Genomic DNA, 16053 nt, shown 5'->3' on the forward strand with positions numbered 1-16053 from the left:
CCCCCCCCCCCCTCCGCGCCCCGACTTCCCCCGCTGCCGGCAGGCAAGGCAGGAGCCGGCAGCGATCTGCGCGTCTCCAACTCTCTCCCCTGCTTCCCTCCTCTTCTTTCAGGAGCCGCCACCCCGCCTGCCTCTCTCCTCCTCTTTCTGCTCTGCAATCAGTGGAATAAATCAGGGAAGGACGCGCGCACACACACGCAGAGTAGGATCTGTTACAAAAGTAGCGCTGATGGCGGCGGATCAGATGAAGCTGGAGCTGCTGCTGGAGTAGCAGAGAGTGGAGTATCTCTCGCTCTCTCTCTTTTCTCTGTTTCGCCTCTTCCCCCACTCCACCCACAGATCTCCATCGTTTCTCCTCCTCCTCCTCCCCACCCTCGGCCGCGCTCCCGCTTCTCCGCGCATCTCTGGGCTGCGCCTCCTGCGAGGGGGCGGGTGAGGGGACCGGAGGAGGCTTTAAAGAACCACGGCCCCCCCGCACCGCCACACACACGATAATTGAATTTATTATTATTGCCGTCTCGCCGACTTGGGGAAGGGGGATCGATCTTCGATCAGGAAGATGGCTGCTGGCTGGCTGCTGGTCTTTAGCCTGACACTTTTCCAGTCCCTGGTGATGAACCACTCCTCGGAGGGACCCTTCCCCTCGGCCACCACGTAAGTCCCGGCAGGATCTGGGGGTCCGGGGCGGGGGCACGGCCGGGGCGGGGGCGCTCCTCAGCTCCAGGGACAGCGACAATACAAAGGGAAATCAAGTTAGACCGGGCGGAAATTTCGAGTTACACAGAGTCCGCCCCTTCCTCCCAACAGAGGTTATTCCAGCCTGGATGGAGTTTCAACACTGTTTACAAAAAACCCTGAAAACTTTCGCAATTTTAGTAAAAATCCACGCAGAAGGCGGATTTCGTTGCCTTTCCGCGGCCGGCGTGGGAAGCGGGCAGGCGGGCATGGCTGGGAGTTCCGAGCCCGAGCTCCGGCTCCCTCCTGCCTGGCCGGGCTCCAGCGCACCCGCGGGGGCTCGGGGCTGCTGTGGGTCCGCGGGTGCGCACGCGTGGGTCCCACCGGAGGGGCTCTGCCACGCTTAAAGCCACACAGCTGAGGAACTGTTTTCTTCAGCCTTGGCCTTGCGGATCGTTACTTCTCAGAAATACCTTCTCGAGAGCTGAAGGATGCTCGCGGTGCACTCAGCTCGGTGCCTTGCCTGGCCCTGAGATAGAAATCTTTAAAGCACTGCAGAATTATTAGCACGAAAGTGTTGCCCAGAGCAGTGCAAAGATCAAATAATAATGATGCAATAAAAGAAAGGCAAAAGGAAGCCAATGCATCATATTGAAGATTCGCCTACAGATAGGAAAAAAAAAAAAAAAAAAAAACCACAACACGACAAAGCACTATGTGATCGTGCTTTCTTCCTTTTCTTCTCTCTCACCTCATTATTTTTATATTCTTTTTGTTTGGTTGGCTTTTTCAAGCACTTACCTTAGTCCCCGAATCTGGGTTAAAGCTACCAGTAGGTAACTTTTAAGTGGATGACTCACTTTAATACATTTTACATAAGAAAAACAGTGCTAATGGTAGTCTTTCCTTATTGTTTAACACCGGGTAGAATTTATTGGTGTCGTTCATCCTGGGCAGAAGGACGCGTTACAGTAACTACGAGCAATGCATTTTCACCAATTAGTACTGCTGGTTTGTTGTTATAATTGGATTCAGTTCTGAGTATCGGTTCCATTATGAAAGACTTAAAGGGATGCTCGCACTGTTAAATGAAAGGAATACAAAGATAAGTGTAGAATAACCACTTAATATCCTGATATATATAATAAGTTGAAAAAATACAGCCTTTCATTGTAGAGGAAATTACCTTTTAAAATATTCTTGTGTTACAGTTTATAAAGATGTGCCATGTAGAAGCAAGTGTAGCAAAATACAAACCCAGGGCTTTTTAATTCATTGTTTTCTTGTGTTTGAGCTCCTGTATTTACGGTTTTTTGAGCTCCGGTATTTACGGTTTCTCACTGACCTGGTAGGTTATCATACACAACTAATTACAATTTATCTTTTATATGGATTTTTCTGAGTTTAAAAGAGAAAGAAGAATGGAACCCAGTGAAATTAAAAGAATGCTATCTAAAAAGAATATGTAGAATTTCAAATAGAAGTCCAGATTGCTTTTTGACATAAGAATATGTGGTATTCTTTTAAAACTGGTTTTGTCTCCCTATCTATTTTTGCTAATTCCCTTCAGAATTTACCTTTATTGACAGTCATTATATTAGATTGAAGACAGTGAAACATATAACTTTAACTATACCTATATAAAGTAATTCAGAGTATTATGTTAGTCATCAACATTTCCATGTCCTACACAATCTACTTGCGGTTGGCTCTCTTTTTTTCTCATTGTTATTCCATTGAAATATCATATAAACAATCTATAGCGACTGTCCATCCTTCATAGTACTGTTTCCTTTTGAAATGGAACCAAAGTGCAAGCAAGGCTTAGTTTGTTTAGAAGGCAGCACACAACAGGTTGATGCATGGAGAGCTGCTTAGCAAAAAGTAATGATGTAACAGGTGCAGGGGAACATTTTTTCTATTCTTTTTTTAAGACTTGACAGCAGTGTTTCATTTCCTACTAAAAATTACAAATGGGGAAGAACAAAGAGAAGTGACGCAAATGCTCTTAATGTAAAAGATATTATATATTAAGAATATTAAAAATAGGAATAAAAAAACCACGGGAGAGGAGAATAAAGGAAAGAAAGAATATGAATAATTGAAGAACTGGAGGTTTGCTGATATTATGTACTTAGCTACCTGCTTTCTCCCCATTATTTTCAACCTCTTTTTTCTCTAGTTAAAAAGTTGGTCTGAGGAAGCAGGATTTCCCAGCTGTTGTGTGAAAAATGTGCATATTCAGGGCTATAGAGTATATGATTTCTTCAACAACTCATTTTTGTGCAATCACTTTTCTTGCAGTCATCTGTTTCTTCTGCATTAATAAATATTTTACATGTACTTTTACTAAAACATTCAGAAGTCCCTATCACCAATACAATAATATACAAGCATGTAGTATTCTTAGCAAGAAATGCTGAACGTTTATGCAATGCCTGTTTGATAGAATCTCAGTATTTTTTTTTTAATTTTAATTCTCTGATAAGGCAAAAAAAACCCTGATATATTTACACAGCAAAATATAGAGAATTTCAGGTGAAGGTTTGTGTTTTATGAAACGGTAGCATTAATTTTTCATTGAAAATCTGATCAGGTGATATTGCATTCCTTGCTTCCAGTGTTGAAATATTTCACTGCAAATAGTGATGACTTTCCTTTAATAAACAATTTAAGTATAGTAGTAATTGTGTCTTGACCTGAGCTATCAGGCTTAGCTGCTGATTGATGCATATTGCATTCCATTTAAATATATTAATTGTGTCATGTATTAAGGATCTGTCTGTTGGTGCAAGATACCATGTTCTTACTTTTAACACAGCAAATCCAAGTCCTTCAATTACACATGCAACACAGCAGATATTTTGCACTTAGACGAGGATATTGTATACAGTACTCCTGGCACTATAACCACACTACTGCTATCACAGTATGCAAAGCACTTCTCTCTTTATAGCCATATATATTCACATCTGTACAGACTTCAGAAAAAAAATTCTATTAAATATACAAGGTTTGTATGTTTCCTGATAATGGTAGCAGAAAACTCCATTTATTTCTGTTTCTCTATACCGCATGAAGACAGACTTGACTTTAAGTATACCTTGTAATTCCTAAGTATCTTTTTGGCACAGCATGTGTTGATATTGTTGCTCGTAGTAATGTACTACATAAAGATACAACTTCTCCTTTCTGATAATAAACCTGTTTGTACTGATTAAAAAAGAAACAAACAAACAAACAAACAAAACATATTTTAATTTTTTTAAACCTACAGATGAAGCTTTTCAAAATCAATGGGACTGTTTCTGTAATTACTACCTAATTGTGGATATATCTTAATGTCTGTTCTTTTTTTCCCCCCCCCGCCAAGTTTCCTCTGCCACTCCTTTTCTGTCTTTCCTTTATCTTATAACATTTTTTCCTCCTCAGTCACTTCTTCTGTATGTATGTATTACATTATATATTATATTCAAGACAGATCTGCCACTTAGATAAATTGGTGTAAAACATCGGTGGATAAAAATATAAAAAAGATAAAAATAGTATACATAGAAACGTATATCTATATGTATGCAGACAGGACATTTTTAGAAAAGAAGTTGTGTATTCCCATTTTTTACTTGCATGAATCATCTTTACTGTTTTGGTGTCATTAGGACAACTCAGGGAAGTCTATATGAGTCATATGAATTAGGGCTTTTACAACTGGGACATTCATATTTTTGGCTTCTGCACATGGACCTAACAAGTGTAGGTCCTGCTGAGAATGTGGCTGGGCTTGGTACTCAGCATCACTTTCTGTATGGCACCAGTGACCAAAGGTAGATAGATGACATTTATGATGTTTTCAGCTGTTTCGACTGTCATACTTAGGGATTTTGACACCTCTCATATGCGTAAAATCCCATTTATAGCTTAAAGTCTGTGATAGAAGTATGTCAGTTTAACTGCTGATGTTAATTAGAAAAGACTACTATATTAATGGATTATAAAATATCAGACTCTTTCTCATTTGAATTTTTTCTTTTCTCAACCTATTTAAAAATATTCACTATTAGGAAAAAAATAAAGTACTAAAGTGTACCTTCATATCAGTGAATTTGAAAGAGAGCCAAAAGATGTAATCTACTTAGAATCAGGGAAGTGCAATATCACCTCTTAGTGTTTTCTCAGCAGCACGTCTAAATGCTGAGCATTATGCAAGATGCTTAAACCACTGATATTTTAAAGAGTGTTGCTCCATTCCATTCTTCTAGTGGAAACATACTTAGAATAAGTGTGAAACAGCTTGTTGATTGGTGGTGTTTATTTGGGTGTTTTGGTGGGATTTTTTTGATTGTGTGGTGGGGGGGGGTTGTTATTATTATTTTTTTTAATGTCCCTGTACATGTGATGATGATAAATGCAAATTATTTGAATTTACAAAACATTTTTCTGTTTCACATACTTTATGATGTAAATTCTGAATGGACAATTTTTTTATTTGTTTCCCTCCTGGGTATTTATGCTGAAGCCTCAGAATTTACAAATTCTATAGATTTACATTTTATTGAGTATGAAAATTCAGCTGAAAACATCAAAATAGATACTAATCATAAAAGATGAAATTTCATTGAAATAAATCAGCATTATAGAGGTTCTTGCCATCTTTCATTTTGCAGTGATGCTATTTTCAGAACTGCATTGCTCATACCCTGCAAAATGACTTTATCCAAGAATTCAGCTGCTAGAAAGAGAGCTGGAGCTTGGCAGCACATTAGCCTGAAATGTATTCATTGTTAAATAGAAGGCCTGTTGTAGAGATCTTAAAAATATTTATCTAGCAGAGTATTTGAAATTGATGGAAGCATGGTCAAATTCTTTCTGCTTTAATGTTTTGTAACAAAGGAACAACCCAGACTCTAGCTGCCCACTGGTAACTGACATGTTTGTGCCTTGATCCTTTCTTGCCTTCTTCGAGAATCCCGTATCCAAGGTAGTATCTTCTAGACCAATGTTTGACTTAAACATCTGTACGATAGGGATTGCAGTTTAGAAGCATTTTAGTAGAGAAGAATGACTCATTCTCTCTGTTGCTGACCATAGCTGAAGTAGAATTGAGCCCCAGACTGTTTTGTACTTCTTTGCAGCAGTACCCGGGCTTTTGATTCCCTATGCTTAAGCTGCATGTTGTGTTTAGAGTGCTTATAAACACCTTTGTGACAAAAGGTTATATTTTTGATGGCAGAAAATGTTGTTTTCTAGTGCCTTGTTAACAAATTTCCTTGAATAGAAGAAAATATTTACCAGAAAACAACACTGGAATAAAATTACTGGACCATAGCTACAATTTGGTAAAGCCAGATGCCATAATTAATTTTTGTCTTTTAAAAATGCCGAATCAGACTTCTTGATATAAAGAATGACATCTCAGTGTCCTCAGAGTTCTGGTAAAGAAAAACATAGCTAGCACCTTGAAAATGCACAGAAAATAAGAAGTACAAAACAATAATTGCATTTGTGTCCCCAGCCCTGGGCAGCGCATGTGTGTTCTGTCTTAGATCGCTCTTAGCCCATTCCTGCATCAGCTTTTTCATTCCCCCTACAGCTGCTGCAGGACAGGTATCAATGTATACTTAAATGATTTGCATTTGAAATTACAGCTCTGATTTATCTGTCTTACTGGATCTATTAAAGAGCCTGATCCCACTCAACTTTCCTCAAATATGCATAGGGCAATGCTCTGTTCTGTAGGTTCAGACCAAGAGACAAATTTTGCATCAGTTGTGCCATTGCCTACTGTAGCAAATTGGTCATTGCTGTTAGGGGGAGTTATGATTCTTCTTGTCCTCCTGATTTCCAATAGTAAAAGAGAACTGGATTCAATATTGTTTGCAGAATATGACTTTTATGTTACACGGTACTGTGGAATGCACGCAGTAGTGCTGCAGGAGTGGCTCACCTTTAAGTTGGAAATATATAACACTGATAGTGAAATTACTGTCAACTGCACTTCTACTTCAGTAATGTTCATGGATTGTATATTCTCAATTTAGGGCCAGACTCTGCTGCTTATACCCTGGAATGAATAAAGTTCCATTGATACTCTCAGAAGAATCTGTGCAAGAGTGAAGATTTTCAAAATACACTTCAGCACTTTTTAATAACTAAAATTAATGGCATGTGCCTGCAGCTATTCAGCTGAAGAGGGATTTTTCTTTTCCTTCTCCACTGCTTTCCAAACTATTTTTTGACCTACTCTGCTTCTAAGCAAACTCAGTGTTTCACATCTTCCTTCCTTTCATCCTTCCTTCCAGACTTAGTAAGTTTTCAGGGTGAAACGTAAGATAGACTCTCTCTTTCACAGCCACCCTGTGACAAGAATATGGCTCACTGTTTGTGAATGTTACACTAATGATGGTAGGGATAGGACCATGGTTTTTGCTTATGTCCCTCCTTACAAGACCTTTCTCTGCATGCCAACAGCAAACTGATGACAAAGAGTGAATTTCTGTTCCTTGTATAGTTTTTCCTATTTATTTACAAAGTTTCTAACAAGTTTATGAAAATGATTGACATTATTTTGCATCAACAAATCAGCAAGCTTTTGCAGATAATTACAGTAATTCAAAATCAGTCTTTTTTTTAAATCTGAGGCAGGCCTGAAATAACCATGGAATGTGAATGTGAAGTTGTAATATTGCTGACTATTACAAAAAGTGATTTATTTGATTTTCACCCTCCTTAAATTACATTCTCAATCCTTCTCATTTTAGAGTTGGATAGGGTAACTATAGTCTGATTTTGTAACAGATATTCTACATAGTGATTTAAAAATTTTTCTTTTTTGAATTTTCCTTTGTTTCTCCAGGACCATGAATATTCAGCCAGAAATGCAGAAATAAGATTAAAAAAAAAAAAAAAATGTCCTATGGACCATATGAACGAAGAATCATTTTTGCACAGCCTTTATTAGATGTGACATGGATGTAGTGTAACATTGGATTAGTGGTCCTTTTTTCAGCATAAAATGCTTCAGTTCAAATCTGTGAGCAAAGTCTCTCAAATTTATTCATTATAATAAAATCTTATTCACTTTTGACATGATTTGAGAAGTAAATAAGAACACAAAGGAGTTGCTGAGTCCACAGTCTAGTTTTTGTAGGAATCAGGTGATAAATTTTGTTAATTTTTATTTAAAAGAGAAAAGCTAGACTTGATTCATCCAAACAGTATTTGAACTGAAGTGCTCCTATTGTCCCTGTTGAGGTTCCCACCAGTCTGGTCTAGAAGCTTAAAATGTTCCCCAGTGATATCTCTCCTGCCCTTATCTTTACTGGGATTTTTATTATACTGTGATAGCGTGGAATAAATATTCTTTCAGGTAGGCATAAAAATAAAGTTACAAAAGTTCTGTGGCTAAGGGTGGTGCCAGTTCTAAAATGTAAATCAAGTCATGCCACTTTTCTCAATTGTCATTATTAATACCATGCTGTGTTTTTCTTTATACACTAAGGTGGTCTTAAAGAAGTAAAAGGGAAGTTTTGTTCATTCTTGAAATGAGCAGAAATTTGCCACACTAGGTATATGTTGACTCTTGATCAGAAATTCAGACCTTTTCTATAGGAGGGAACTGAGTCACAGGAGCTGTTCTGTCGAAGATTATTGAAGTCTGGAATGGATGAATTGTGTTATCAACACTGCAGGAAGGAGAGGAGTAATGAAAAAGAGATGACAGGAAGTGTGAATTACAAAGTTAGGGTTCTTACTATTCCTTCCCTTGACTCTTACAGGTCAGTCCTGCACACATAGATCCAATGTCCCATGAGACCAGTCAAAGTGTGGAGGGTTAAGTACAACAGTCCACTAAAAGGCAAATTTTAGTTAATAATGTTCTGATGTGGACTAGAGGTGATAAAAATGGTTTATTTTGTAAATGGGTAAATGAAGCCCCACAGTAATAATTTTCCCCCAGTGTGGATTGGGGTAGTCTATTTGTTAGAAGTCTTGTGGATCCTAAATACAACCCTATACTGGGAGTCAATGCTCTTTATTTGGGGAATGCTCTGCCCTTAAAACTATGTTTTATGAGTTTATTCCAGAAATGTGGTGGCTTCTCATGCAGATGTTAATGCAGAAGTTCCTTTTTTTTGCAGTGTATGGCAGTTTTCTTGCAATTTATTTAAGTAGAATAAAATATAATACATAATAATATACTATTCATTGGTAAGTAGAGTAATTTCTGCAGATATTATTGAACATCCATTTTTTCTGTTAGCCTCACTTGTAATTTTATTATTTTTGTGTATGGGTGTAAAAAGTACTTTAGATTTTTTTTGAAGACAGGTCAAAGTGAAGAATAATTTATGTAGAGACAGAAACTAAGTGTAGTGAGCAATGAACCTTCTTGCACCATCATCATCTGTGGAAAGTATCCTGCATTACGTTGATTAGCTCTGTGTGTGTTTCATAATGCAGGAAGTATTTCAGTATTTCTTGATCTGAGCCTTTTCTCAGAAATTAATTCAGTGGCACCAGTTTTGGAAAAAAAAAAAAGAAAAAAGAAAAAGAAAAAAAAAAAAGAAAAAAAAAGAAAAAAACAAAAAAAAAATAAAGAGGCAGTAGACTCTGTAATTTACCTTTATTTAATCACAAATATTCTTATTTTGTTTTCTATGGTGTACATCCAGAATTGTGTGTACCGTTGCTGAGCTTTTTATCATTAAATGCCTCTCTTTATTGTTATCTGCCTTGCTTTAACTACCTTGCCTTATTTCTCAAGTTTTGTACCTAGTTTTCTATATTAATTTCTCTCATTAAAGTAGGAAACTTCAGTGTCTTACCATTTAGTCAGGCAAGGGTTTATTGTCAAGATTAATTTGTTAGCTAATGCCTCTAAAGCCTTCTGTAGTTGAAAAGTGTTGTTAAGCTGTTAAACCTAATTTATTAAGATGTGTGTTTGCTATATTCCCACTTTGCCTCAGAAACTTGCATGACCAGATCTTTCCTAGATGGATGATACCTCTGGTTTACCTGGTTCTCAAAGTGGTTTCTTAATAGAATCTTTTTAGAAAAGGTACCATTATATCTGCTTCTTTTGGTAACTTGTGATCTGTGGATCTGGAAGAAATTAATCCCCACGATCTGTACTTCTTGGATGTACACAGATTGCAAAACATAAGTTTAACAGCATTTTTAGAAACTAACAGGAGTCAGCAAAAATCTGCAGACAGTATCATGAAGAGAAGCCAGTATGTGACTCATGCCTACGCCACACACTCGTTGCACTCCTTTGCCAGTCGTGCCAATTCCTTTTCCACTGTGGAAAGCACTGGGAGCTGTGGATCTGGGGACCTTCTGAAATTTGTACTCTGAATATTTTGTACTTGAAAAAGAGACAATGGTTAGATAGAAAACTAGCCAAGGGCTCATGACACGAGTTCATTAACATGATCTGTTGCTTCTTTTGCAGCACAGGTTACTGCTGGTTTTATTCCATTTCTAAAATGGGAATGACACCCAAATTGTCATCCTGCTTGAATCAATGTGTTTAATAATGCAAGGTGTCCTGTTTCTATAAGAAAGATGGTAAGAAAAGTACATATTTTCTTCTGTTTACAGACTAGTAGCATGCCTATGACGATCACCAGCAATCGCTAATTACCTGACAATCACCAAGATTTTTCAGATTTCAAGCAAGATTAACATAGTTTTCATAGCAATTATTTTTGTTTGCTACAGACAGTAGCAATAGAAGTGTAGCCCCTTTATTTTTTTTTTTTTTTGTTGTTGTTGTTATTTATCAAGGCACTTTTTTCCTTAGCATCTTCTTGATTAAATTTTTTATCTGCTGTGAACATATTTTAGATTATGTGGTAGATATATAAGCTGGGAGAGAATCACTAATATGTGCAGGAACATGTCTTAAGGAGATTTCGGCATAATATACACACGGGGAAAAGGTTTGTGGTAATTGAAGGCAGAATGTGGTCTCTTTTGACTGATTAGAAATACATGAGGGATTTGTGCATGACTAAGAGTATGTCTAGGATACACTCTAAATGTCTTTGGAAATGGTCGGGTGCCCAATTTCATCCTTCTTTGCACCAGTGTAATTTCAGCATAATGAATATCAGTCCTGTATCATTTAAATCCTGAGTGCAAAGATGAATCCACATAAAATAATTTCTGATTAAACACATACAGGTTTCATTGCAACAGAATGAGTCATCACTGTCAAGGCCTGATTGTGAAAATTACATAAAATAAAATGTAATACATGATTATATTAGGCTTTGAAGAGGGGAATTGTGAGATATCTCAAGGAAACCATGTGTGATATCAGATGTGGTCATTTGTCTTCCTTTTAAATTATAAGCTCTGACACCACTTCATTGTCTGTGCCCCACTGAGCAAGTGTCCATGTAAGAAAGAAGTTCTTAATGTGCTGGAAGGCACTGAAAAATGTTCCCCCAGATTAGGAACAAACACGATTTTATTACCTAAAATTGTGGAATTGTAAGGAAGAAACACTTTCCTTTTCAAGGTACAGCAATATCTAGTAGTGTGGCGGCTAACTCTAAGTGGCTTTCACGAATGTACGTTTTTGTAGTTTTATTTTTGCTTTTAGTTTTTTTCTTCTTAAGCAATTAGTTCTAGACCTTAATTTGGAAGGGTAGAAATTATAGAAGTAATTTAATTTAACCCCTCATTATGCACAACCAAGTAATTCATTAATCTTTTGGGTATGAAGTCTTGATTTTTCTGGTAATCAGCAAGAAATTTACAGACAAACTTTATATTTGTTTTCAGTGAAGCTGGATTTACTCTGAGAGATTATATTGATGCTTTATGGGGACATAAGGTAAAATTCTGATATGATAGCTGCTTTGCTAATAGAAGCAAAAGCCAGTGTCTTTACTCATCTTATATATATATGTTCCTTGTATAGATACACTCTCCCAGTCTGCAAAATTAGGATTGAAAACACCCATCACTTCCTTGCATGGATGGTGAGAGTTTCAGTTAACAAATGACCATACAGAATTTTGCAGTGGATGTATGGAACAATAATTTGCTTGCAGGTACTTTGTTGGTAGCATTTTTTCCTTTCATAACTCCATTTATTGATAGAAAAAAGTACTTTTATGGCCTGTGAGGTAGTCTTGCACAAACTAGACTAGTAGTCATGCTCAGTTGTTCTTGTAGGTATCCATGCTTCTACAAACACTTTATGTATTCGTTAGTGATGCTTTCCACATTGCAAATAGAAGTTAAACATTGATGATTAAATCTTTTGTTCCACAAATCTCATTAACTGGGGGTCTATTTCTTTTTGGTGAATAGTATTCTACTCAACAATTGTCCCATTACTCTCTGTGGGAATAATGTGTTTCTAGAATAAAGTGATGATCAATGTTTTAAAAAATCTTTTAGAAAAACTTTTCAAAAAAGTAAAAAGTAAGTTATGCTATTTTAAAGCTTAAACCCTTGAAAACTAGGAATAGCAAGATAAGAAACTGCCTTATGCCTTAAATTGTTTTCCTTATAATATCTTCATTGTGATCCTGTCTTCAGTTACAAAACCAAAATCTTTTTCTGCTGGAAACACCTTTCATTGAGAATGTTACTCAAAATGCAACCCCACTCTAGGACTGGTGTATTTTGTAGATAATACTGGCAAGGATGAAAATGAGATACTTTGTCTCTAGCAATGTAAAACTAGTATTAGTTGCCATTACATGGAGAGAGTGTAAAAGCATCTGCCTTTGGGGATTAAAAGTAATTTATTAGCCAAAGCTATTCTCTGAACCCAAAAGCTATGATAAAGACATCCTATTCAAAGACGTGTTTTGAGATGTTTGGATTTTTTTATCGCTAGGATCTCGTTTCACTGCAGAAAGAGTGATCACTGGTTGATGCCATGTTTTTTATGCTGTGTGACTTCAATAATTAGTACTACAGTCTCTCTGTGGGCAGGAATTATTTTCTAGCTGGGATTTTTCCTGAAAATTAACAAATTAACAGGAAATATCAGCAATATACCAGAGAAGTACTGACTGTTCTAGTTACCCACATGGTTGAAAAAAAATCAAGCTTCTTGTGTGTCTATCTCCACATTTAATTGTGTGGTGATTTGTAAGCAACCATAACCAAATTTAAGAGATTTCAATACTTTACATTTTAGATTTCTGGTGTACCAGATCCAAATTTCCTACACTGATACTTAGGGATGTGTATTTGGATCAAAATTTCTCAAGGCTTTCTTAATGGCCAAAAAGGTAACCTGCACACCAGGATCATATGCAATATCACTCAAAGACTGCATAAAATAAAGAAGTTCTTCATTTCTTATAATGAAAGTTTCCTACAATGTCTGCAAAGTAATAAATTAAATAATTTTTTACTTTAAAAAACCAAAATCCAAAGAGAAAAACCCAACAAAAAACCCCACAAAACTTGCAGTATTTTAGATGTGTTTTACTCCAAAGTTCTTAAACAAATATTTGGTAGGCAAATCTAGGCTGCATGAGGTACACAGTTTTGTTTGTTGCTGTGAAATAGAGCTTTAATTCAACAGTAATTTAGATCGATTCAGTTTGTGGTTTGTTACTATGTGATTTGACACAGACACACACTCTCCATGCAACATTTCTTTCACCTGGGAAAATTGGATAATGAACTAATGAAGGTTTTCTTGGCTGATAATGCTGTCTGTTTTCAGAGCGCAGCAATTACACAATCTTTTAGCACTCAATGTCTATCTAAACAAAATCAATGCAAAAATAAGGGCTATTTACAGCGAAGTGTCATTATTTTATAATGTTTGGGTAGTTCTCTGAGAGTCTGAAATGATATTGAAATGATACAGTAAAAAAAAAATCTGAGGAGCTTTAAAGCCAGCAGTCTAATGGCCACCTGATTTTTCTATCAGCTCAAATAATTCATCACTACTTGTCTGCCTCCATACAAATGTAATGTTTATCATTGCTACTTACCTTTTCTTTTTAGAAAAGCTCAATTCTATACATCTCAAAACTAGACTTGATTTGAATTTACATGGTTTCAAAGTTGTAAGTTGAGACTGGATTGAAGCTTCCAAACCATTTATTTACAATAATACAGGAGTTTTGCGGTCTGTTTTTTTTTTCTTTTTTTATTCTTACCCAGTTTTCTCCTTCATCAGTGAATTCTTCAAAAGGGCATGGCGAATTGCTTGGACAATTTTTTGTAATATACTGTGTAAGTGCTGATTTTTGCTATTACATATCAAAGCAGAATAAAGCTGAATTCTTATTGCCATTAAAATTATGGTAAAGATGAAGGCATATTCAGGCTATCAGCTACTTCACTTTAGCCTGCAAATTAAGGTAAGGAAAATTCAGATTAAATATACAAAATGCCTTGATATTACAACTAAGTATCTCATGGGTCCATTCTCTAAAAGCTGTCATGGTGCTTTTGAAATGTTAAGCTTCTAAATCCGTACTGAAGAGAAATCTGAAAGAGCAAAAGCTCTCTTCTGTATTACTTTGGAGCTGGACAGTACTTTTTCCATTTCCCAACTTTTTTATTTTCAACTGTTATATTTTTAAAAAGGAAAAAAAAGCCAAAAACCTTGCCATTTTTTAGTTCACTTAAAAGGTATGAACCGGGTTAAACCATTAAAACATATAACCACATTACCACAGTACAAGTATGGAATGGTGTCATAATATGAGATGAAATAAAATATTCTACTATAGGCTTTCTTTTTTTTTGATCAAGTACTGAATTAGCTACTTGATCTAAAGAAATTGTTACTAAATTACTCTGATAAAACATATTCCCTGGAAACATTTCAGGTCAGTTTGGACAGGGCTCTGTGCAACCTGATCTAGTTAAAGATGTCCCTGCCCATTGCAGGGAATTGGACTAGATGACCTTTAAAAGTTCCTTATGACCCAAACTGTTCTATGATTCCATCTGTTTTTACAGTATTTCTGAATTCTTCTTTTAGTAGAATATCTGTGAATTGTTTTAAAGGCTTCTAGATGTTATCTTTTTTGCCAATCTGCTCCAGAGAAGCATGGTGATGTTGACTAGCTTTCACTTCTGTCTTAGGTAATACCTTTTAATGATATTAAGTTTGACCTTTTCTGTTCTCATGCAGTGGAAAAAAATAATGCTAAATCTCCATGGAAATGGTCTGTAATCCCTGTTTTCTGAGTGGTGGTAAAAGAATTTCAAAAATTCATAGAAATAGAATATAATCTGTTGCATCATTTTTTATATCTGTGATGCATTTCTGGATCTGTTTTCTAATATGGCTGAATCTGTTGTGTACAATTCAGTCTGACCTATGTGAACAAAGTATGTCAGGCTAGGTCTGACATAGGTCTGAGTTTTCCTGTGTACACATCTCAAACAGCAGCACTGCATGCATCATGGAAGTGTATCTCTGTTCTTATGAACACAATGCTTGAAATCTCCAAACAAGGAACAGTTCCCGTATCACTACAGATTCTTTGTGATGGAAACTTATCAGAAGGAGGCAGAGATCCTTAGACAGAAGGTTTGTCAGGGAAACAGCATCCCTAGTAATGATAAAGCAATATATTTTATGTCTCCTAAGGGTTTTCCCTAATAATACCTGTAGGGGAATAAGTAATGGCAGGGGTAACGTTATGTATACTAATGTGTGTGCACCTCTAAGATGATGCAGACAGTCACATCTTTCTATATTTTTTTCTCCTATGTGTTCATTGTAGTTATCAATATAGGAGAGACATGGCTTAGTACCCAGGAGAATGGTATAATATCTGTCATAGATGACACCATTAGTGACAGGAAGGACAGAGCGGTAGTTTGCCCAATATTTACTACAGTGCTCTTAGTGCTTTGTAAATGGATGTTGTCACCATTTAGGACTTCATAAAACTTAATAAATCTCTCTCTTAGCATTCTTATCCTGCAGTTGTCTTTGCATGTGAATATTTCTGAACAGTGAAGCTGTGCGACAGATAGGAAAATAATATTTGTAGGACTGGGCACAGCTAATTTATTAAAGGAGATACATTATTTTTTACAGTACATCTAGTATGGACCTGTTTTGTCTTCAGACTATGATCAGTGGAAGAGACTTAAATTTCTGTATCTCAGCTTCAGTGAATTGTTTACAGCTATTCAGGCTCGAGTCGTATGTATGACTACATTGAGATCCATTGGTTTGGGTGGGAGTAGCATGTGACATGTAATTGTTGATACATGTTTTGCTGTATTTCTCTGTGCTGGCAATGTTATTGAGACTATACAGCAGTATTATACTTTCCCATTATGAAGTATGGGATAGCTAGTAGGATATTCTTAACTACAGAATTACAAAAGGTTGAATGTTAATCTACACGACTTCCAAAG

At 36.4% G+C, this 16053-nt stretch overlaps 1 protein-coding gene across 12 annotated transcripts in view; it reads left to right on the forward strand.

Annotated features, from left to right (window-relative positions):
* The first annotated feature begins 7 nt into the window (after positions 1 to 7).
* Positions 8 to 16053, forward strand: part of CACNA2D1 (calcium voltage-gated channel auxiliary subunit alpha2delta 1) — a 364954-nt gene continuing 348908 nt past the window's right edge. For all 12 annotated transcript variants that reach the window (XM_017727845.1, XM_017727857.1, XM_017727868.1 and 9 more), the window contains exon 1: positions 8 to 654. In XM_017727845.1, coding sequence (XP_017583334.1) covers positions 560 to 654 — 95 coding nt within the window. In that variant the 5' untranslated portion in view covers positions 8 to 559. The remainder of the gene's footprint in view (positions 655 to 16053) is intronic.

This window comes from Corvus brachyrhynchos, unplaced genomic scaffold (assembly GCF_000691975.1).
Source record: "Corvus brachyrhynchos isolate BGI_N302 unplaced genomic scaffold, ASM69197v1 scaffold50, whole genome shotgun sequence".
NCBI classification, from domain to species: Eukaryota; Metazoa; Chordata; class Aves; order Passeriformes; family Corvidae; genus Corvus; species Corvus brachyrhynchos.